This window comes from Lactuca serriola, chromosome 3, assembly GCF_051521515.1.
Source record: "Lactuca serriola cultivar US96UC23 chromosome 3, Lser_US96UC23_V15, whole genome shotgun sequence".
Classification (NCBI taxonomy): domain Eukaryota; kingdom Viridiplantae; phylum Streptophyta; class Magnoliopsida; order Asterales; family Asteraceae; genus Lactuca; species Lactuca serriola.
The window spans coordinates 16,629,360-16,653,891 of record NC_136410.1 but is presented as its reverse complement, the minus strand read 5'-3'; the positions used below and the strand labels follow the sequence as shown (position 1 = coordinate 16,653,891).

Genomic DNA, 24,532 nt, shown 5'->3' with positions numbered 1-24,532 from the left:
GGAGTCTTCATAGTCGTGCAACCTATCTGCTTAGCCACTTTCTCCACCCTAGCATTAGAAACACCAATACAAAGTAACTTGCTTTTAGAAGGTTAATCTTTCAATCCAAAAGCAAAGTGAAAACTATAAAACATTCTAACAATATTACAGATATTGCCATCTATTCACCCACCCACAAAACCACATCATCCGCATAAAACAGAGTAATTAAAGGATCCAAGTCAAGCACAATACCCGAAAAAACTGACGATTAAGAATACCTTGGAAAGCAACATGCAAAATCTCTATCACCAGAATAAAAAAAATAGTGAAAAAAAAGGTCCCCTTGTCCGAGACCTCTATGGAAAGAAAACTCTTCAGAATTCGATCCGTTAACAAGAATCGAACCTCTTGATGAGCAAAGACAAGCACAAATCCACCCACTCCATTTATCATCAAAACCCATTCTACCCAAAACATCTACAAAATCCCAACGAATCGAATCATAAGATTTTTGTTGAATCAACTTTGAAAACCATAACATCTTTCCTCTTTGATTTGCACCAAGCTAACACCTCATCCATAATCAAAGGACCATTTAAAATATGTTTTCCTTTGATGAAAGTTGATTTCTCCATACTAATCAAATTGTCAATCATCAAAGCTGCCCTATTGGCTAAAATCTTACCAATTATCTTATACTGGCACCCGATAAGACTTATAGCTAGAAGATCTTTAACAATCTTCACATCATGCACCTTAGGAATGAGAGCTATGAAAGACGGATTACAACCAACCGGAAAATGAATGGAATTAAAAAAAACACTCGTTTATAGCAGCCAAGGTTGGCAATTCTCGACCCAACTTGTAACCCGACACGAAAATAATTAGGTTCAGGTTGAAATTTCTAACCCGCCAACCGTTTATTTCATGGGTTGGATTTTGTTACTTGTTTGGATTTGTGCGTCAACCCGCCAACCCGGCTATATAGATTATATTTACAAAACATAAAATTCTATTTATGAATTAATGGAATATAATTAATATACGACTTTAGAAACCGTTTTTATTTTTAAATATGTTTTTTTTTTAACTTATTATGTTAGGTTAGGATTTGGTTGTTCATTTCATTATAGTCAACGTAAAATTCTAATTATTAATTAATTTATAGACTTGTATAATTTGTATAAATTTAATATGTGAAAAGTTACGCAAAAATGACTTGTCGACTCTTTGACCCGAAATCGACTCACTGACTCGTGAACCTATAGTTTTGTGGGTTGGGTTGTGTTAATATTTTCAACCCGCCAACTCATGTATTATATGGGTTGAGTTGGATTAATGCATTTTGACATGCCAACCTGTAATCCACCAATCCGAACCCAACCAAATTGTCAGGCATAGCAGCCACCACATCAAATACCAAAATTTTCTGATGAAATTAAAAGTAAATTCATCCGCCCTGAGGATTTAATAGAAACCACAATCCCACACTACCCTTTTAATTTTTCCGGGAGATATAAGGCCGAGAAGGAGGTAGAGATGCGAACTGAGATTAAAAATGATAATGAAAAGAAAGCCCCTTAGATTTGACACGGTTTGGGTCATCAACCCATTCACCATCAATAAGAACTCCTAGAATAGCCATCTACTTGCGTTTTTCTATTTAGAACTCCATGGAAAAGATTGGAATTCTCATCACCCTCAATGACCCATTTAATTTTTGCCTTTTGCGCTATATGCAGTCTAGTAGCCCTCTTAGCAACCACAAAAGAACTCCCCTTCTCTTCTATCAATAACCGAATCCAAAGCAGCTCGATTTTAATTCCATCCCGGCTCTCCCTCATGGATTTATTCCAACTTTTGAGATTAGATTTTAAACATTGTAATTTCTTTTTAAACTTCACCATCCCATTCAACACTGATTAATTGATTTCCTTAACATTAAGTATTATTATATTTTTGTAACACGTGTGATTTAAAACATTCGTTTTCTCATCCAACCACTACCATTGAACGAGCCATAATAATAAAGCAAAATTTTCAACTTAATGGTATTCTTGCTTACACATGCTAAAAGGGCTGAACTTGTTAAAAAAAGTTAATGAATTATAAAAATGTATCAATAGAAAAAAAATATAATAACTAAGCTTTCATACCCGATGTGATTTTTGTGATTCAAGAAAGGCGAAAGAGGGGCATATTAGAACAACAATGATGAGCACATCTAAGTTGTATTCATAGGAAAGAACAAGGAAGGAATAACAAAACTTTGTTAATGACAAATTTAACCTCCTGATGTCAATATCAAATAGTGTCAGCCCTTGCTTTATCAAGATTTAATGATATTTTTTAAGGTTTAGATTAAGAACTTAATCTTGATATTACGTTCACTAAAAACAGAAGGTCTTATGAAAGTAACACCTTTACCTATCAATTCCAGCTGTCAAAAAAAAAGAAAAAATTAAAAGATTAATCAACTTGCAAGTTGAACTCTCTCTCCCTCGCTTTCATTCTTAATTAATATTTTTTTGGAGATATAATTTAATGAGATGAAGTTGCGTGTGATGATACAAATGACGTTTTATGACAAACCTTTTTCATTAAAAAAAACAAGAACTAATAAAAATAACACAGATTAATTAAAGTTGATAGCTAATGCTATACCTGGCTTTATGGCTTGCACTTATCAGACCAATAACTGGTGACACTTTCATGTAAAATTAAGTGTTTGTTTACTAACTTCATCAATCTGGAATTCATGATATACAGTGCATTAAAGTTCGGTGCAAAAAATAAAAACTTTTGAAGGTATATGAAAGATAGAACTTTTGTTTAATTAGTGCTTGAAAGGAGCGAATGCAACAACAGAATTGTGACCACCGAATCCAAATGAGTTGGATATGGCTGCAACAAAATAAGAAAACGTTAAAATAAGATATTAAAAGGGTTTTTGATATGCTTTTTATTGGGTCTAGTAAGAGACTGAGTCTAGTAAGAGACCGAATATAATTCAAGTAAAATTCAAATTTTTTATATTATACTTAAAAGCATCTGACTCGGTCGTGATTTCTCTGATATGCCTCTTCAATGCAATGAAAAAAGATTGATGCTCGCAACCCTAACCAACCCCATTGAACCCAGCCTCCAAGGGTACTCGATGAGGGAGCATATTTTAAAAGGGTCTTTGATGTGTTTTTTACTGGGTCTAATAAGAGATTAAGTACGATTTCAAATTCATATTGTTTTATATTATACTGAGAAACATCTGACTCGGTCATGATTTCTCTGATATGCCTCTTCAATGCAATGCAAAATGTTAATGCTGACAACCCTAACCAACGTCATTAAACCCAGCCTCCAAGGTTACTTAATGAGGGAACATATTTTGACTCATTCAGCGGCTGAGAATCATGAGGGATGCCGTGGATAGAATTCACAACCTATATGTTATCAATGTAAGTCTCCCTCATGCCTTACCAACTGTGCTAGAAGCTCTAAGATTATTCGGTCATATTTAAGTTATATCTCATTCAGAGAGACTTTAACTCAATATAATTTAATTCAATCAGTAATTATCAAACAATCATAAATTATTATTATTATTATTATCATTATTATTATTATTATTATTATTATTATTTTGTATTTTTCAGATAATAACAAATTAATAAAATCACATACGTACGTACCCACGTTGACCTCATGCTGTTTCTTAACATTTGGGACAGTATCGATATCAACTTGAGGCTCCAAGTTCTACATGGATGATCGAACAAAATTGATAATTAATGATCAAAATGAATTAATCAAAAGACAATTAAAATACTAAAAATAATATTATTTATTTGTAGTACGTACATCTTGATTAATCGTAGGGTGTAGCCAGCCAGTTTTGATTGCTTTTATGCATGCAATGGCTTCCAATCCACCAGCAGCTCCAAGGCCATGTCCGATCATTGACTAAGTCATTATTAATATGCAATAATCATTCCATTAATTAACTATGTCATTATATATTGTAGCTATATTAAAACAATAATGCATTTCAATTAAAGGTTTTGTTGTACATACCTTTGTGCCATTCATTTTCATTTCAGATGTACACTTGAAGATCTTTTTAATGGCATTAACCTCAGCCAAATCTCCAGCTAGGGTTGATGTTGCATGACAATTCACGTAATTCACCTTTAAATTTCATAGTGAAGTCAATTTGGGTACTAAACTTTACTTAGTAACTGACTTTTTTTTTTGTGTAATTAATTAATTAAGTTGTAGAAATGCGTGTGACCTCTTGAGGAGAAACACCAGCATCTTGTAAACATTTGGTGATGCAAGAAGAAATTCCAAGTCCATCTTTACGAGGATCTGTCATATGATGAGCATCACATGTTATGGCTCCACCCAAATATTCAGCAATAATATTGGCTCCTCTTTTACTTGCATGCTCCAAGCTTTCCATTATCTGTGAAAAAAATTCCAATTTATTTCAATTTACAATTCATATAATTAATTCTGTTTCTTTTTTTTGGAATGAATGAATCTGAATATTAAAAAAATGATCTTTTATTACTCTTTTCTGTCTAAAAATGATGCTAAATAATAATTAACCGATAAATTGAAATTGCAAATGATTACGATATTAAAAAAACATGTTTGCAATATTGTTGGGCTTCCACATTAATAATTTTCAGCTTATGATAATAACCAAAAGCATATACAATGGAATATGGCTAAACTCAATGGATTAATATTTTCAATTACTGAATTTCAATAGCTACAACCAAACATAAATACGTTCTCAATTTTAACATTATTATATGAATCATGAATGACATAAAATGGGCGGTTGGATTTTTTTTTTCCGGTTACAATATAATTTTATATCATTTGAGTATGCCAAATGTTTTTTTTAAAGATTATCATTACATTATTTAATGAATAATGATATTTTGTTTTCACATCCATCTTATTTAGACCTGGCAATCCGTGTCTGCATGTCGTGTATTCATGTCAGACACGAATTTACACGACACGAATTTGTTAAACACGAACACGACACGAATTATAAAACGTGTTTTGGGTATCAAACACGAACACGACACGAAAAAAATTTATGTGACACGTGACACGACACGAATAAACAGTTTTTTAACTGTGTTACACGAAAACACGAAAAACATGAATAAACACGTTTTTAATGCCTTTTTTTAAGCTAGATCTATAAACTAATTATTGACATTTACGAGATTGGTCCCTAATATATTATAAATATAAAAATTTAACCCTAAAGTATATATGTGTATATACGTGTTTGTACGTGTCACATGTCAACACGAATTTGTATTGTGTCTTATACATGTCTAAATAGGTAAATTTGTGTTTGACATGTGTAAGACACGAAACACAAATTTAAAATATGTGTCAAACAAGAATAAACACGAATTTCTAAAACACATACACTGAAAACCTGTATTATGTTCTTGTCGTGTATCAAATTTTCAGGTCTAATCTTATTTCATAATATGTAAGCTCAGTACAATACAACATTTTAAAATTTTAAACTCTTGACTATTGTGTATGAAATTTTTTTGTTTTTGTTTTTGCTTGTTTGTTTTTTTATACGAATCAGATACCTAAAAGGGTTTAGGAGTTTACCTAAAAGGGTTTAGGATTTTGATTAAAGGATAACAATATAAATATAAAAGATAAAATATTAGGTAACAAAGACACATTCCTTTCGTCTCACTTAACCTTTTATACAATCTATCTAAATATATTATTTAAAAGAGAACCCAAGATTTTGGACTAGACGTAACATATTTAGGTCCGATTATGGGCCAAACACTATTAAGGAAATTTTGGGCTGGATCTGTCTTGGGCTTGGGTTCATAATTTTACGGTTATGTTATGGGTTACAACAAATAAACAAGGAAGAAGAAGATTGAAGCCACATAGATAGAGTCATAGAGATAGAGATAGAGAGGTGAGGAGTTGTTGTATACCAGGACGCCTGCACCTTCACCGATGACAAAACCATCACGATCTTGGTCCCATGGTCGAGAAGCTTTGTGGGGTTTGTCGTTTCGTTGCGACAAAGCCCTGCAGGCTATAAAACCGCCGACACCTGTAGGGTTAACCGCAGCTTCGGTTCCACCGGCGACCATGATATCCGCTTCTCCTCTTCTGATATGGTTCGCTGCCGCATAAAAGCAATAGTTTGCAGTCGCACAAGCTGTTGAAATTGAGTAGTTTGGCCCCATTAACCCTCTATCTATCGCCAATAATGCAGATCCCATGTTTGTAATCGAGTAAGGAATGAAAAACGGAGTGATCTTCTTGAACCCTTTTTGAATCAGTGCTTCCACACCATTGCTAAATGTTGTCATACCTCCCATCCCTGATCCCACAACGACTCCTATCCTCGTTCGATCCATCTATTTTTTTTTTTTTTTTTAAAAAAAATTATCTGTCAATCTCTTCATTTATATTTTATAAGCAAATTAAGAGGACTCACAGTTTCGAGAATTTGTTGGCCGAGGTTTGCATCATCGAGAGCTTTTCTGCCAGCAACTAGACAATACCTCCAGCAGTCATCAAGACGCCGGTCGTTTTTACCGTCGATGTAGCCTACCGATGAAAAATTGCGAATTTGACCGGCGAAACGAACAGTGAATGTTGAAGCATCGAATTTGTCTATTAGGGTTATTCCGCTTTCACCCTCGAGAAGTTTGTCGTAGAATGTGTTAACGTCGTTACCAAACACAGAAACAACTCCCATTCCTGTAATCACAATCCTCTTCTTTGGGTCTGTTTCTCTTTTAGGAGGTGAAACGGTTTGTGTCGCCATGGACTTGATTGCTCTAGATTTTGAAGCTGGGAGAATTAATATCAAAGATCATGACAGAAAGTTAAGGTTAAAAGCACTATATAGTAAAATAGATTAAAACGATCGATCACTAATTAACCTCTAAAACCATTATGTTGAAGCATAGAAGCTTTATTGTTTTCTGAATCCTTGCTTCTAAAAATCAAACCAGTAGAACAAGCGGCTGCAATGCTAGCCATTTCTCTCTATATATTCTTCCTTCTTGATCTCTGTCTCTGTCTCTCTCCCTCTCTCAAGGTCGAAAAATCGTAGATAGGATAATGAAAGAGTAGGTTTTCAGTGATCAGATGACCATGTGACTGGCCAACTGTTATGGAAACTCTTGCCACCGGTGTTTGATGAAAATCTCCAGTGAAAACAGAGTATGATTGTGAAATATTGATTTATGGTGGTTTCATGGAGATTGAATCTTGTCATTCACCATCAAACCAACCAGTGTATGTATGTGTTGAAAGACTCTTGGTAACCATTTTCGCCGGGTAGTTGATAACCCATTTCTGCATGTTCATTAGTTTGGTTCCTCCCTCGTCATGACTCCTAAAATTCCAAAATTGTATATTTTGATATTAGTTCATAATTTTGAACGTTTTTGCGTTTATAGTCCGCTGGACCGGTGGTCGCTAGATTGAAAGAGCCCGGCCCGCATTCAATTTTTAGAGTAAATTACAAGAACGGCCCTTAGGGTTTAGTTTAGTCCATATTCTTTTATAATTTTTAAGTGTCATTCTTAAAATGGTATTGTGGACATAGTTACTAACGGGTAGGGATGAACACGGTGCGGTTCGGTCCGGTTATTGGTCAAAACCTCACCATTAACCGCAAATACGGCTAATCCATTTTCAAAACCGTTTAGAGCGGTTATATTTGTGGTGCGGTTAGACGGTTATTTTTGCGGTGCGGTTTTTATTTTGTGGTTCGGTTATTAACCGTATGAATTTGGTGCAGTTATTTTGTGTGATTTTTAACTACTATTTGGAGTTCAAACGGTTTTAAGAATTCAAAAATATTACTTGTAATTAAAAAAAAAAAAGAATAAAGTGTAAGACAATTAACTTAAATCACAAACAACTAATATATCTTAAAAACGTGAAATCATTTTGTAACTAAAAATAAATATCTTAAAATTATGAAATTTCATTATTTTTCACTGTTAAACATAACAGAAAACCAGCACTTTTATCTTCTAAAATTTTATCTTGCTTTCATCTATGAAATTTGTGTTATTTTTAATATTTAATATATTAATTATTAATAAAAAAATTGTATATAATGTATGCAGTGCGGTGTGGTTTTTTGCGGGTTTTGAAAACCAATAACAGCACCGCACCATAAATTTACGGTTTTTGAAAAACAAAAAACTTCACCATCGGTTTTTATTGCGGTTGCGGTTTATACGGTTTTTGCGGTTAATTTTAGTTGCGGTGCGGTTTTTGCTCACCTCTACTAAGGGGGTACACCATAAAACTAAATCATTTAGTATTCGATTTCAATCTCATGGTGGTTAAGACAAAACAGAGTTTATTAATTGTTCAGAGACTTTTGATTCATTAAGAAGATGTTACACCTCTTTATCAAGCATGTTGTATATTGATTGATTCGTTAGGTTTAACAAACCAAAGAGTAAATTGCGGAAATGGTTCATGTGATTTTCAAAAGATTGCATTCTCGAGCCAAGTTTTTCTTCTGTTTCAGTTCCACGCCTAAGTTTTGATTTTGTTGCAGAAATGGCCATCTAAAGTGACTAAGTTATTATTTATTAATTTATTTATTGAATTGAATATGGAATCCACCCCTCCCCTCGTATCCATCCACAAGTTCATTTGTTTTTCTGATTTCGGTCCATTAATCATAAGGTTTTCCATATTGACACTAGTTTGATGCTAATATGCATGTTCTTGTCGCCATCGTCACCAGATCCTAATGATGAATCGTGTTTGACTAAGTTGTTGAAATCTATAAAAGTGACAACTCATAATCTCATGAATTAGACCAAACCTAACTTCGAAAACCTATGTTCTAGTTTCATCTCAAACCTCTTTGGATCAACCTAAAACAACTACCGTATCTACAAGTTTTTCTGCCTAACCTTACCCTTTTGTAGGCTAAATCTCAATGTATATCTCTAATTACACTAATCTCCATATTCTAGGTGTCTCAAACAACTCACTTACCATACCAATAGCCATTGAACTCTGATACCTTGTTAACATGTCCTCTAATTTCCTCTCTGTCACCATCCCACATTATATAGACACGCGTACCTACCTCAATCTCATTGAACTACATGACAACACTCTCACAGTCATATCCATTCCTTATAATGGTTTCTTTGATTTGAAATGCATCTTGTAAAAACAGATTTCTTTCAATCGAAATACAAAGAAAATAAAATTGGAAGGTTTTCATCACAACAACACCCCTCAAAGTCATATTCATTATGCAATCAATGCATGTATTAGACCTTTCGATGAACTACTAATGTATTATTCGTTTAAATCCAAAATCTATATTATGTAAAATTCTAATCAATTAAACAATAAAGTTCATCCTGTAAATTTGTTTCTTCTTACTTCATTTTTTTTATATATATATATAAGATTATTTATTTTCAAATCTAAAGGTTGATTGATAAATCAATTCGTTGAAGAACTCAATTTATAATGGTGTACTTGGTGCGCAACTAATAAATTAGTTTCCGCATTAAGCAATGGTTCAAGGGACTACTAGAAAACAACCATTTAATGTCACGCAAACAATAACACGCACTGATTTAGTCAGTTTTCCAAAATCTGAAGGATAGAGGACACACATTTGTTCTTGACCTAAAATTAATGTTCAACGAAAAAAGTACAAACACGGAAGGAACCTAAATTAAATAGGAGTCATGTAGAGATGTCGTTTTATAAAATATTAATACGCGCGTCACCTCTTTGATACAACAAAGGGGGGAAACCAAATCCCCCAAAAATTCAAGTACTCTGCCTTCCCCAAAAATCGGACCTCACATTATCTTTCATGGAGTCGGCGATTGGGGGTCTACGACTCCTGATACACAATACGCTGGTGATTTTAAGGTTTTTTGTCCCCCATATCAAAGAAGAACCATGGATTTTATGCTCTGGACCTCACAAGTGTGCACCTAAGAAATAGGGCTTTTATATCGGTGTGTTCAGGAAGAACAACGATATCCGATCTTCATACTCGAAAGGTCAGTTCTAGGGTTTTGAAACTATTGGGCTCAAATTGGAGGTTGAAGATTAGAAATCGAAGGTTGAAGGTCGGATTTAGGATTAGAAGTCAGAGGTTCATGTTCAGATTGGAGGCATCGGAAATAAGGAAACAAAAATGGATGAGGCACCAGGTTCGAATATCATTCTCTTCTTCTCCATGTACGTGCCCTAGGTTTCTTTCTTTTACTTTATCATTTTCTTATTTTATTTTGGGGCTCTCTGCATTATCATAAATCATGAGATAGTTTGAGATCTATGAGAGATACAATCGAGCAGTTGGTAAATAATTAAAAGGGATAGAAATGCAGTCAGCAAGAGTTCAAAACCAGAGCTGAGTAGCCACTTAAAAAGCGTCATTCCCAAGACACTAATCCATACGATAAGCATGCATGTGATTGTGTGGGAGTATGGTCGAGAGCATATATAGATATAATACGAGAATCGAGTGTTTATTTATGGCAGTTAAAAAGATATTTGGTTCTAGCTACGTATGTAGAGAATGAATTTTTGATTTTATTTTTATGGGAAATGTAGAACTGCATAGTGCATACCAGGTGTTTGGAAAAATGCAAAACGTAAAGAAATTGAAAAACTAAGCATTTACATGATTTCTTTCTGTAACTCTAGTTTTTTTACATTATATAATGGTTCAATGAAAATTTTTGATAAAAATCAGTTTTTAGCTCTTTAGAATGTTGTTTCAACTAAAGGTAAATAATGGTGTGGTTTTGTTTTGCAGATAATATAGAGAGGGGGATCCTGGATGAATCTCAGCATATAATTCGCTTCTGGCACACAAACTATTTTGTATTCAATATCTGGATATTTATTTTTATTATTATAAGTCTCATGTAAATCATATTAGAGTTAATGTGGAGTGAAAAAAACAATTAAAGAGTTTTTTGTTGTACATAGTTGTACTTTATTGTTGTTGTACCCTTTTGTGTTGTAGTACACCCTTTTGTGTTGTGTTGTTATGTTCCTTTGGGCGGTTTGAAACTTTGTATTTATGGGAATTATCTGCTAAATTTGGAGACCTTTGTTTTTTGCTTTGTAAAATGAAAGGATTTGTATTTGTTGTCTAGGAAAGCACGTTTCATGTTTGAATTCTTTCATAAGTTATCACGTTGAATTGATTTGTAGTATTGTATGTGGTTTAACACATTCCTTGTTGGTGGTTGATAAGTCAAATGTAGGGAAACAACTTGACAAGGTATTCCTCATTTGTATTCTATGGAAGCAGGGAAAGAATGGTTCAACACAAAACATCTTCTAAGGTAAACATAAATTTTCAGTTGTAAGTATTGCAGTTATAACTTTACATACAAATTTTTTTCTTCTGTAACATGTTATGGTTTCTTAGGCCCATATTAGACCTTGACAACTTGAATAATCGTCTGAATGTTGTATCCTAATTCCTATTTAAATACCAAACCTTTATATATTTATGAGATGTTTTTTTTTCTCTATTATCATGAAGGAGAATTTTGCTATTTCAACAAACATCATAGTTTAAGGATCACTTTTACTCAGGGATTCAGTGCTATATTCCATTTATACAAACATGTTTGTTTTCTTTGATAGATTCAGATATCATGTAGCACCTGGTTCCTGGTACGTACTCCTTGTAATTAACATTTTAAAATAATGCATTTTTGCCTTGGACTCGGCGAGTTGATGGACCAACTCGCCGAGTAGGAGCGGGATAAGACGCGGGGACTGAACTATGGACTTGGCGAGTCGGTTCTCGAACTCGGCGAGTAGACCCTGTTTGGGAAAAAACCCTAATCCGGGTGTTTGCACCAAATTTAAACGCTCTAACTTGGCCTCCTTTGTCCCTAACACTTCCAGAGAGCTGAAGAGCGAAACCCTAGCCCCCATTTTGTTCTTGAGAATGATTTTGGCTTTGTGAAGAAGGTTTGGAGCTTAGAAGAAGAAGAAAGAGGCTGTAGTGTGCAAGGAGGGGAGGTAGATCCGGAATCTACACTGCAAGAGGCTTCCATTCAGGTAGAAAAGCCCCTACCTTGATCACTAGTTCTTTAGATTCCCTTTTTGTCCCTAAAATGGTGGTTTTCAAGCCCTAAAACACCATACTCCTTGTGTTTGTGCTTAATGATCCGAAAGGACTTTAGATCTAGACCTTATGGACGTATTAGAAGTATAAAGTTTCTGTGGTTGGAGTGATTGAGGTCCCCATTGAGTGTATGACCTCATAAAAAGCTTGGATTTGCCTTTTGGAGCTTGTAGGGCCATGCATGCACGTAAAGTTTGTAACTTTACGTGATAAACATGACCTAGGAACATAGATCTATGGTTTTGAGGCGTTGCATGTCTCACATTTGGTCTATATGGGAAATGGGTCAAGGGACTCAGCGAGTCCCAAAGTGGGACTCGGTGAGTTGGATGAATAACTCGGCGAGTCCCATGAAGATTGCCTGGTACTCGACGAGTTGTTCTTCAAACTCGGCGAGTCAGATGAACTGTTACTGAGTGAGCGGGTTTTAAGTGTTGGAGGCCCAACCCTTCGTATCTGCACACGGAATTAGCAATTTAGCGTGTAGCAATAGTTCCAGAAACCCAAATCCTCAAAAAGGATGCTCTGGTGAGGATTTGGAAGCAAGTAGGAGATATGCTCGTGGGGACTCGGCGGGTTGTTTTGAGACTCGGCGAGTCGGGTCGCGAGTCGGTTCAATCGTCCCAAGTAGTGAGTTATGGGTGACTCAGTGAGTGGGAAGAGGGACTTGTCGAGTAGGACCGGGTTAGTAGGAGAAGGACTCGGCGAGTCTATGCCATGACTCGGCGATTCCAGTCAACTGGAAGTTGACTTTGACTAAAGAGTTGACCTTGGACCAGGGGAGGGTCAGTCATTTGACCTAAGGGTATTTATAAGTGTTTAATCTATGTTCATGATTTATAGCCGGAGGATTACCAGTTCAGCAATCAGGCGCTCAGCAAGCAGACTTTCAGCAGCTACTTTCGAGGTGAGTTACCTTCCAGTAGCAGTGGGTCTACGGCCACAATTCCGGCCCACCAGTAGGAGTTGTATGATTAGATGTTTGTCTCTGTGATATTCATCTAGGTTTGCTACTACCTGTGATATGATTATGTGCTAGTATGATATGATGCTATGTGCTAGTGACAGTAGGGGAGATAGTCCCCGGTTTACCGGTCGATAGGGCCAAAGGGGCAGTCATGCCCAGCCATGCTAGATAGATTATGTGATATGTGTTATATGGTAGTAGTAGGGGGTGAAATAGTCCCCAGCATCCGGTCGAGAGGACCGAAGGGGAGAACAGCACCCAGATATGCTAGTCAGTATCCGGTCGAGAGGACCGAAGGGGAGGCCAGCACCCAGATATGCTAGCTAATATCCGGTCGAGAGGACCGAAGGGGTAGGTCGGGCACCCAGATATGCCTGACAATATATGTATGATATGTGGTTATATGGTATGTGGTATAGTGGGGGAACTCACTAAGCTTCGTGCTTACGGTTTTTTTGTTGTTGTTTTAGGTACCTCTTCAGCCAAGGGGAAGGAGCTGGCGCGATAGCGGCATATCACACATGCTCTTGTTTTTCCGCACTATGAGACATTCTGGGATTTGTACTCTGACATTATTATGATTTACATTTTGGTTTACAGACACGAGACATGTTTTATTAAATGATATGGTCGAATGATATTTTGTTACAAACGTTTTGCAAATCACTTAATTAAAAATGAAACTTTTGGCCCGTATTTTTGGGGCGTTACAAGTTGGTATCAGAGCCCTGGTTTGAGGGATTCGGACACACCCTCAAGGGTGTCTGAACTCAAATCGAGGGATTAAAAGATTTTGAAAAAGGAAATGTTTTCTAAAAGTTAAGAAAAGAGTTTTGAGAAAGAACGAAGTGTGTGATGTGCACGACCGGCCGAGCTCAAGTAAGTATTCCCCAAAGTACCCATACAAGTTTACGTTTCGTTTATCAGTTTCAGTAGAACAGCATGCTAGAATAGGACTAAGGATCTAGGAGTGAAGCCTTATATGCCTGCTTTATGTGCTTCAACTTACGAGAGTTGCATGCTAGTATTGAGTAGACAGTAGTAGGATAGCCTGTTTAGGTTATGCCTGGTAGTATGAGCTTACCATTGTATGCTAGTTCAACTTCTCATTATGAGGACAGACTTGCTTGAGTAGTTCTCCTGCATCCGAATGCTGCTTGCTATGTGCTATGTGGGACTCTGAGTGATGAGAGTTAGTCATTAGGTGAATACGTCACATTACATGTGATCAAGGTTGGATAAACTTAGAGTGTTGGATTTGGCCCTATTGCGCAACTCTCTTTTGAGTCTAACCGTTGTAGGGATGAGTCTGTTACTCGAATGATTATCTGAGCCTCATCGCACATGATGGTATTCAGGTAATGGCTAATTGACATTACAAGGAGGCCTTCAGCAGCTGAGGACCGGGCAGGGTGGAGTCAGAGATTCCCTAGGGCAAACCTAGGACGAGTATAGCAATGATTAGCAGTAGAGAAAGGGATCTGGTGGAGTCGAGGCAGTCCTTGAAGAAGGTACGGATAGATGTGGAAGGTAGTATGGGCCCGTACTACTGAAAGCAGAGGATCCGTACCCGAACTAAGGAAGGATGAGACAAGACCAGGGAACTTGAAATAGATGTGATTCCTTTAGAGGTATCAGTATCGCTAATGGTTGCCTGTGTGTATTGCAGAATGGTGGTACTACGCCAGAGGCCAGCTGGTGGCAGTTCTGGAAAGGGATCGGGTTCGAGATCAGGTTCCGAGCCAGTAAATGAGAGGTTGCGCGAGTTCATCGCGTCAGAGATCACCAGAGGCATCCTTGAGTCGACCCCCATCATTTTCGGGTCGATCAAGGAAGGGATAGCTGAGCTGATGGAGGACCGCCTCAAGGCGTTCAGGAGTGACATGGCATATGGCCAGTCAGAATCTCGCACACTGTCCTTTAAGGACTTCAGGGGCAGTGGTGCGCCGGATTTACATGGGGCGAAGGACCCCATTGCTGCCAGACGATGGATTGCGGACATTGAGTCCGTCGGTGACTCGTTGGGAGCCTCGGCTGTTGAGGCTATGACCTGGTCGGACTTTGTGACCAGGTTCAGGGCAGAGTTTGCACCGGCTGTCAAGCTTCAGCAGCTGGCCAGGGAGTTTTTAGATATGAGGCAAACGACAGAGACTATGGCGGAGATCACCGCCAAGTTCCGGGAGAGGGCATTATTGGTGCCCCAGTACGCGGGTGATGAGGATATGAGGAGGACCCGCTATCATGACATGCTGCGAGCTGATATTCGGGAGCATGTCAGTTTTTTCAGCTTGCCATACCCTGGACTCTATGATTGTCAGGGCAAGGGAGAGGGAGATAGATCTAGAGCACATCCAGAAGAGGAAGGCGAAAGAAGGGCATGTTATGGGGGCTTCGGGGAAGAAGCCCAAGGGACCAGATACGGGGCCGAAAGGCCAACATGGGCGGGGCCGCTGCAGGAAATGCGCCAAGACGCACGAGGGAGCGTGCAAGTTGGGATCGTCAGGTTGCTATAAGTGCAGCAAGTCAGGGCACTTCAGCAGGGATTGTACCGCCCCTGCACCTGTTATACAGACGTCTGAGTTGCTATGTTTCCATTGCAACCAGAGGGGCCACAAGAAGGCCAGTTGCCCCCGGTTGACACCAGCATCGGCGCCATTGAAGGCGCCAGGTCCAGCGACCCTGCGGATCACTGATGGCCTGCAGGGTAAGGCAGAGGCTCCAGTGGTGAGAAGTCTGGCGTTTCAGCTGACTACCGAGGAGGCACGCGCCGCACCCGATGTGGTGACGGGTATGATTCTTTTCCTCTATTTTATTTATATGTTGTTATGATATTGATGTGTGCTCTGTGTTTATGCATTAGGATCGTTCCATGTGAACGGTATCCCAGTTCAGGTGTTGTTTGACTCGGGTTCCACCTGATCGTTTGTTTCTCTTGCGCTTAGCAAGAGGTTTACTGAGTCTTCGGGCATGTTATATTTCCCTTTAGAGGTAGATATTGCCGATGATCGATCAGTGCGAGCATCAGCAGTGTTCAGGGATTGTGTTATAAGGTTGTTTGAGGAGTGCTATTTGGTGGATTTGGTTCCCATTCCGTTGCGTGGGAACAAGGTGATCATAGGCATGGATTGGTTGAGCCCCAATGGGGCGGTGATAGATTGCGCACATCAGCTGGTACGGATCAGGACCCCAAGTGGGGGAGAGTTGGTGATCCACGGTGAGAGGCCACAACGTGGACCCACATTATATTCAGCGGTGAGAGCTAGGCGCTACCTTCAGCAGGGTTGCGCGGGATATGTCGCGTATGTTATGGATACCCAGGAGGCGGGTAAGGTGACAGTGAGCGAGGTTCCAGTGGTGCGAGACTACGCTAATGTGTTCCCGGAGGAGCTTCCTGGAATACCTCTGGAGCGACAGGTAGAGTTCACGATCGACCTAGTCCCCAGTGTGGCTCCGATAGCCAAGGCACTGTACCGGTTGGCTCCTCCCGAGATGCAGGAGTTGTCTATGCAGCTGCAGGAGCTGTTAGACAAGGGATTCATTAGACCAAGCAGTTCACCCTGGGGAGCCCCGATTCTGTTTGTGAAGAAGAAGGACGGGTCGCATCAGATGTGTATAGATTATCGGGAGCTAAACAAGGTAACGGTGAAGAACCATTACCCACTCCCGAGGATTGATGACCTCTTTGACCAGTTACAGGGAGCATCTTGGTTCTCCAAGATCGATTTGCGTTCAGGTTACCATCAGATGAGGTTCAGAGAGGTGGATGTGAAGAAGACCGCGTTTCGGACGCGTTATGGCCATTATGAGTTCATGGTGATGCCGTTTGGGCTCACCAATGTTCCTTCCGCGTTCATGGACCTCATGAACCGCGTGTGCAGACCGATGTTGGATCGGACTGTGATAGTTTTCATTGATGAAATCTTGGTTTAGTCCAAGACACAGGAGGAGCACGAGGAGCATCTGAGAGAGGTTTTGGAGACCTTGAGGAGGGAGAGCTTGTACGCCAAGTTCTCCAAGTGCGAGTTTTGGTTGCGCGAGGTGCAATTTCTTGGAAACCTTGTCAACCATAACGGTATACTGGTTGACCCGGCCAAGATAGAGGTCGTGATGAGATGGGAGGTTCCGAAGTCTCCATCTGAGATTCAGAGTTTCCTGGGTTTAGCAGGCTACTATTAGAGATTCATTCAGGACTTCTCCAAGATAGTCGTACCCCTGACACGGTTGACTAGGAAAGTCGTGGTCTTTCGATAGGGGCCTGAGCAGCAGGCAGCGTTCGAGGTTTTGAGACAGAGATTGTGTGAGGCGCCAATCTTAGCCCTGCCAGAGGGCTTAGAGGATTTTGTGGTATATTGTAATGCGTCCATTTCGGGGTTGGGCGCGGTACTGATGCAGAGAGGGCACGTCATTGTCTACGCTTCGAGGCAGCTGAAGCCTCACGAGGCGAACTACCCGACGCATGATTTAGAGTTAGGGGCGGTGGTCTTCACCCTCAATATTTGGTGACATTACCTCTACGGGGTTCGGTGTACTATTTACACGGACCATAAGAGTTTGAGGTACCTCATGGATCAGCCGAATTTAAACATGAGGCAGCGTCGGTGGCTTGATGTGGTGAAGGATTATGATTGTGAGATCCTTTACCACCCGGGGAAGGCCAATGTGGTGGCCGATGCGCTTAGCCGCAAGGCGGAGCCGATCAGGGATATTTGCATGAGGATGACAGTGGTGACTCCGCTTTTGGAGCGGATTCAGGAGGCCCAGCAGGAGGCCATGAAGGAGAAACATCAGAAGAGTGAGCGCATAGTGGGTCAGGTTTCCTACTTCGACCATGACAGCAGGGGATTATTAACATTACACCGCAGGGTGTGGGTGCCATACCTCGGAGGCGTGCGCCAAGTCTTGATGGAGGAGGCGCACAAATCTCGATTCTCCATTCATCTCGGGGCGACGAAGATGTATAGGGATCTTCGTCTGGACTATTGCTGGCCCTGCATGAAGCGGGATGTGGCTTGGTACGTCGAACGGTTGTAACACCCAAAGTCAGAAAGGCCAAGAAAGGAAAGGAAACCCTAAGTTTAAGGGATGACTCGGCGAGTCCAAGGAGGAACTCGACGAGTTCGAGCAGGATCCGGGTCGAGGAGTAAGTGACCGACTCGGCGAGTCTGGTCTGAAAAAGGAAAACCCTAATTCCGGGAGTTGTATCCTATATAAAGGGTGTTATGTCCCTCCCTCATCCTCCATATCATCCTAGAGAACTTGTAAACCCTAGATTTCGTGTGAGCTTCCATCATTTGAGAGAAATAGCTTTAGAGGAAGGAAATTTTGGAAAGGAACTTGAAGATCAAGAAGGTTGCTTCAAAGGAGAGGTGTAGATCCGAGATCTACTTCAGTTTGTGTTCATCTTGGAGGTAATAAGCTGTCATTTTCCCTCCTTTGCATCTAGATCTATTTTGTTATGAGATTTGGGGGTTTTATGGTTGATTGAGACCCAATTCGAGTTTGGGGGCTTAGATATGTTGTTGCCACTTCATATCTAGTGTTGGGATGGTCCAATATGTCATAAAGCATCAGAAGACGAGTAGTTGGTGAAGCCCTTTCATCCTTAAACCAAACCCTAGTGTGTTTTGAGCCTAGATCTCTTTAGTTATACGTAAAGTTTGCAACTTTACGTGGGGATTGAGCTTTGGAAGTATGGATCTATGGTTTGGAGTCCATGCATGACTCAAAAGTCCTTTGCATGTATGTAGATCTGAACGGACTCGGCGAGTCCTTTGAGTGGAATCGGCAAGTAGCATGAAGATTAGGAGGAACTCGACGAGTGGGGTGAACAACTCGTCGAGTCGGATGAAGTTAGGCAGGAACTCGGCGAGTTTGAAGAACAACTCGGCGAGTTTGTTGAAGGTTGTCTTGGACTCGGCGAGTCTGTTCTTAGACTCAGTGAGTCAAGTCGCGAAACCCCAAACCCTTCGAGCTGAGACTCAAATCGGTGAGTCGAATGGAGACTCGGTGAGTTGGACAGGTTAGGACTCGGAAATCGGTAGACTCGGCGAGTCATGGACTGACTAGGCGAGTCGAGTCGCGAATAGAAGGCTCTGAACTTATGAACTCGGCGAGTCAGTAGGTTGACTCGGCGAGTAGGGTTGACCTGGGAGGTTGACTTTGACCAGGACTTTGACCTTGACCAGAGTTGACTTGGTTGTCTTTCGGGGGTCAGTTAGACTAAGTGTTGCATTGATATTGATAGCTCAAGGAGCTAGTGGAGCAGGAGTTCAGAGAGTTGTCGGGCAGCAGCTAGCGGGATCATCAGCGTGTTCAGCCAGTGCAGGTGAGTTTCCCTTTTGTGTGAATGGGTCTATGGCCACAATGCCGGCCCATGTAGTTATGAGTAGAAGACCCGGGGGTTAGCCCTAGGCACAGTATGCTAGTCAGGACGAGGTCCAATGATAGCGGGCGGATGCCCAAGGAATGGTTTATGTGATAGTGTATACTTGTTTTCTGTGTGATACTTGTATGTGCCTGGTAGGGAGGTGAGTGTGGGCGAGGTCCCGTATCTCACCAATAGCAGAGTGTGGATGGTGTTCCACATCTCATCAGCAGCAGATCAGGGGCGAGGCCCAAGTTAGGGAAAGAGTGAGTGTGGGTTGGGCCCGTATCTCACTTTCAGTAGGAGCATGGACAGGATTCCATGACTCATCAGTAGCAGGATAAGGGCGAGGCCTTCGGATAGGATCCGTTAGTATGTGTTTAGCTTATGTGTTGTGATATGTTTATGTGCTATTATATGTTAGCGGGCGAGGCCCTGTGACAGGCGAGGCCTAAGTGAAACACATATGTATCCGAGCGGGGCTCGAAGCCAGGCGGGGCCTGGAGCGGTGGGGCCGTTGTAGCGGGCGAGGCCCGAGGTAGGGGGCGAGGCCCAGGATAACGGGCATGGCCTAGTATGTGCAGTATGTGGTTATGCATGGTATGTGGTAGGGTGGGGAACTCACTAAGCTTCGTGCTTATGGTTTTCAGTTTTGGTTTCAGGTACTTCCGGTAGCGGAGGGAAGAGCTCGGGGTGATCGCATGACACACACCATAGACCAGACAGCCTGGGAATGTTTTACTCTGATAACGGATATTTGTTTGGAAATTAATACTCTGATTATGTTTGGAATTGATGATTTTACTTTAAGTAATGTTTTATTAAAAGAAATTTTTAGTCTTGAATTTTGGGACGTTACAAGTTGGTATCAGAGCCTTGGTTTGAGGGATTCGGGCATACTCTCGCGTGTGCTTGAACTCAAACTAAGGGGTCGGATAAAAAGTTTTGAAAATGAAAAGACAGTTTTGAGAGTTTTGGGAAAGAAAACAGTTTTAGAAAAGCAAAAAGAATTCAGAAAGAAAAGAACTTTGAAAAGAGAAAAATGGTGTGGTGCATGCAATCAGCCGAGCTCAAGTAAGTACCCCAAAATACCCATACCAGTTTATAATTTGATTATCAGTTAGTAGAACAACATGCTAGATTAGGACTAAGGATCTAGGGAGGATGCCTTATGTACCTATTATATGTGCTTTGAGCTGCATGATAGTGCTGAGTAGACAGTATTAGGATAGCCTGTTTAAGTTATGCCTGAGTTTATGAGTTGTGTTGCATGCTAGTTCAGATTCTTGCTATGTGGATATAATTGCTTGTGTATGTTGTGGTTAGATTTTTTTCCCTTTTGTCTGAATGTTGCTTTCTTTGTGCAATATGGGATTCCAAGTGATGGGAGTTAGCTATTAGGTGGATACATGGCGTCACATGTGATCAGGGTTGAATAATCTCAGAGTGTTGGATTTGGCCATATTTCGTAGCTTTTGTTTAAGTCCAACCGTTGTAGAGACGAGTCTTTTACTCGAAGGATTACCTGAGCGTCGTCACATGTGATGGTATCCAGGTAATGGCTAATTGGCATCACAAGGAGACCTTCAGCAGCTGAGGACTGGTTTGAGCTGAGTCGGAGGTTTCCCTAGGGTAAGCCTAGGATGAGATAGTGCTGGGAGCAGTAGTAGTGGATAAGGGACCTGGTGGAGTCAAAGCAATTCCTGAGGAAAGTACGGATAGATGTGGAAGGTAGTACGGGCCTGTCCTACAGAAAGCAGAGGATCCGTACTCGATTCGGGAAAGGCCGAGAGAAGATCGGGAACCTGCAATCAGCGGGGCCGCAAGAAAGCCCAGTGCCCCAGTTTGTTTTCAGCAGGACGGGTGATCGCACCTGCCCCTACAACTTTGAGGATCACAGACGGCCGTCAAGGCCGTGCAGAGGCGCCTGCGGTAGGAGGCATGGCTTTTCAGATGACTACCTTGGAGGTGCGATCAACACCGGACGTTGCAGGTATGCGATTTCCGTTTTCAGTTCTTTTATTTATGCATGATTATATTGTTATGGTCTGCATCATCATCGGTTTGAGTATTTTATTTTTGAGCGGTTGATTGTGATCGAGTTATATGCCATCTGCATACCTTGGATATTTGGATGGTAGTTAGGAGATGTGCTCTATTGGAGAAGGTTTCATAGGATGCAGTAACTGTAGCATGCTTGGGAGGGACTTGGTACGTCTTGCTAGTTTGGAGTAGCATAGTTTTGGAGATGGATTGGTTAGATCCATGGCTATGTATTAGAACAATGTTCTATCAGGATCGTATGATTCTAAGCAAAATATAAATAAGAACGTTATGAAGAACACAAGAATTGCACTGAATATGTCGAATGATTAAAGAAAAGATACCCCAGAAGAGCTCGATAAAGAACTTCAATCTGCAGAGGTATTATAGGGTTACCAGAAACAACGTAATCGACTATCTTCTTATACGCATACATGCATGCATATATTTATAATAAAACCCTCACAACTTATCTAGATAAAAGGAAGCTATTCTAGATAACTACGGATGAACAAGCCCAATCCGATTACAAAACCAAGAGGCCCAAGACGCAACACTAAAATACTTAACAATCTCCCCATTTGCGTCCTTGCAGCAGAAACTTCATCCCCTTTTCACTACAGAGGACTTTTTCACGGTTTCAAATATCTTCGGTATAATGGCCAGAATATGATGTCTAAACGTTATGTACCACCGAAGCATATCTGTGAAGTTCTTTTTATCCGCTGCTGAGTTCTCCTTGCATCGATGAATGATATTGATTATATGCTCCAGACAGTCTGTTGAAAACAGATGCTTGTCAACCAATGCAAACAGAAACTTGAGTCTCTCACCCTTCATGAACATGACAGTCAAATTTGTTGAATCAATCTGCCCTAACTTCATCTGATTCACATCACCGGGCTTAGACGTCGGCTTGACAGACGGTTTCTTGTTCATCACCTTTGCTATCTCCTGATCCATAATGGCAAGCTCATGGACATAGGAGGCCAACATTCTTTTTAGATGTTTTAGAATCGGCTCATACTCCCTTTGATTTGAGAGCAGAATGTTGTATAGCAGAATCCAATCATGTAGATTAAGGTTGGGAAGATCTGCCAGAGAAATAAAGTATTCCGTATTTGCTGTACCACGGTTGATCTTGAAGTTTACATTCACAAACCTCCCAGCAGGTGACGGTTTCAGTACCTTGACTTTTGTAATTTTCTGCGCACTCCAAGTCAAGTACTGTGGTTGACCATTCTTTAAATAAAAATCTACTAACTCTTTGTCAAACTTCGGATTTGGATGAGGAACCTCAGCAGTTACATCGAAACAATGAAAGGTAAATGCTTTTCTTGTGATTGGCATGTCGAACTGCGAGTCCTTTGAATTATCACAATCAAACGAAGCGACCGATTCCAACCAGTACATAGCAGGAAACTCAATCGCCTGATTGATGAGTGTATCTCTGTCCCATTCTGGAAACAGAGTCTTCTTGCATTGCAAGACATCCTCCTCTTCCTTATTCTTTGCCTCTTGTGCCACCTTCACCGTTTCATCAAGCTTTTTGTCCCTCTTCTTTCTTTTAAGGGCTTCAGCGATAGTCTCTTCAGTATCACTATCACTATCAACTTGAACTTGCTTTCCAGAAACCGAAGCTAAATTATCCTTCAGTTCTGTTTTATCTTTCAGATTTGCACTCTCTTCTCCCCCTTGTTTCGGAAGAAAGACCTTCTCCGAGACACCCTTCATCTCACTGAGAATTGTAATTGCAGGAAGGAGTTTGGACTGAAGATGCTTCCGGATGGTTAAGGTCAATAAGGGATCATGAGCTTCAAGAAGAGTATTCAAGATATTCTTCACATCACCAGCACAACTTTGATAAACTACCCTTTGAGTCTTTAACAGAGAGATCTCTTTTTCTGCCTAGTCCAGTTGAACTTTTTGGAGATCAATTGTGACTTGGTGTTTTATCAGGTCCTCCTTCAACGTACTTTCTGCAGAAAGAGAAGCAAAACGAGAATCCAGAGATTGGAAAAAAGATGTGGATTCTGTTTTGAGATCAGTACGAAGGGCTTCAAATTTTGTGGTTTCATCTTGAAGAGTTTTAGAGAAGGAGTCCACCGAAGCTTGATATTTTGCCGCATTTGTGTCAGTATGAGCTTTCAGAGAATCAAAGAAAAGCTGAGTTGTGTGAACAACCTTAGTAACCTCCTTTGTGACCTTGGAACAAGAAGTGGTTGACTTATCAACTGCTGCTATGGATTTCTCAATAGCATCGGTGTATTGCTGAATGGCAGACTCCAAGAAGGCTTTTAAAACAACACTGCCATAAGCTTTGCTATCAGCAAGCAGTCAATCCAACTTTTCATTGATGTCCTATATATGTTGACTGGTGACAGGAGCATCAGGATCATTATCTGTTGGAATTCTATAAGGACTGTAATACAGCGAGTCATAGTCCTCATCATCTCCACCAAGAGTAGCACCAGAGGTAGAGGATGGGGTTGGGGATGGTGGTATGTTGATAACAGGAGTATCAATCACAGTAGTAGCCCCTGTATCAGATACATTGACTTCCACTGGGATTTTGGGAATGGTGATAGTGATGGATTCGGTTGTGAGAGGAGTTGAGAGAGGTATAGTTGAGACAGGAACAGAGGTAATGATGGTTGAAGGGGGGTAGTGAAGTTGGTTCGGTGAGAATGGGTGGTATATCGGTGGGAGCAGAAAGTGGAGCTTTCTGTTTTGGTGATGTAGGTGGAGTGGGAATTTTAGTAGTTTTGGGAAAGGCTGGTGGAGTTGGGATTTTGGTACCTTTAGGAGATGTAGGTGGGGTTGGAGATCTTCGAGGTGTTTGCGCGCTGGTTAAAACCTAAGGATTCTCGGCTTCTGCGTCTTGATCTTCAACCGTATCAGATCCAGGAGAAAAGTTCCCCTTGGGTCTGTTAGCCATCTTCTTTATCTTCTTCGGTTTTGATTGAGAAGAATCCCCTTCAGCAGA

The 24,532-nt window shown here is 40.4% G+C and overlaps 1 protein-coding gene across 1 annotated transcript; it reads right to left on the bottom strand.

Moving 5' to 3' along the window:
- Nucleotides 1–2,818: 2,818 nt before the first annotated feature.
- LOC145095052 (3-oxoacyl-[acyl-carrier-protein] synthase I, chloroplastic-like) lies at nt 2,819–7,363 on the bottom strand. Its single transcript, XM_079032994.1, has 8 exons — nt 6,948–7,363; nt 6,497–6,855; nt 5,985–6,416; nt 4,271–4,444; nt 4,054–4,167; nt 3,841–3,942; nt 3,672–3,738; nt 2,819–2,886 (listed from the first exon to the last, which is right to left on the bottom strand). Exons 1-8 carry the CDS (start codon nt 7,045–7,047, stop codon nt 2,819–2,821), a joined length of 1,416 nt encoding a protein of 471 aa, XP_078889120.1. The 5' UTR covers nt 7,048–7,363.
- Between the last annotated feature and the right edge of the window lie 17,169 nt (nt 7,364–24,532).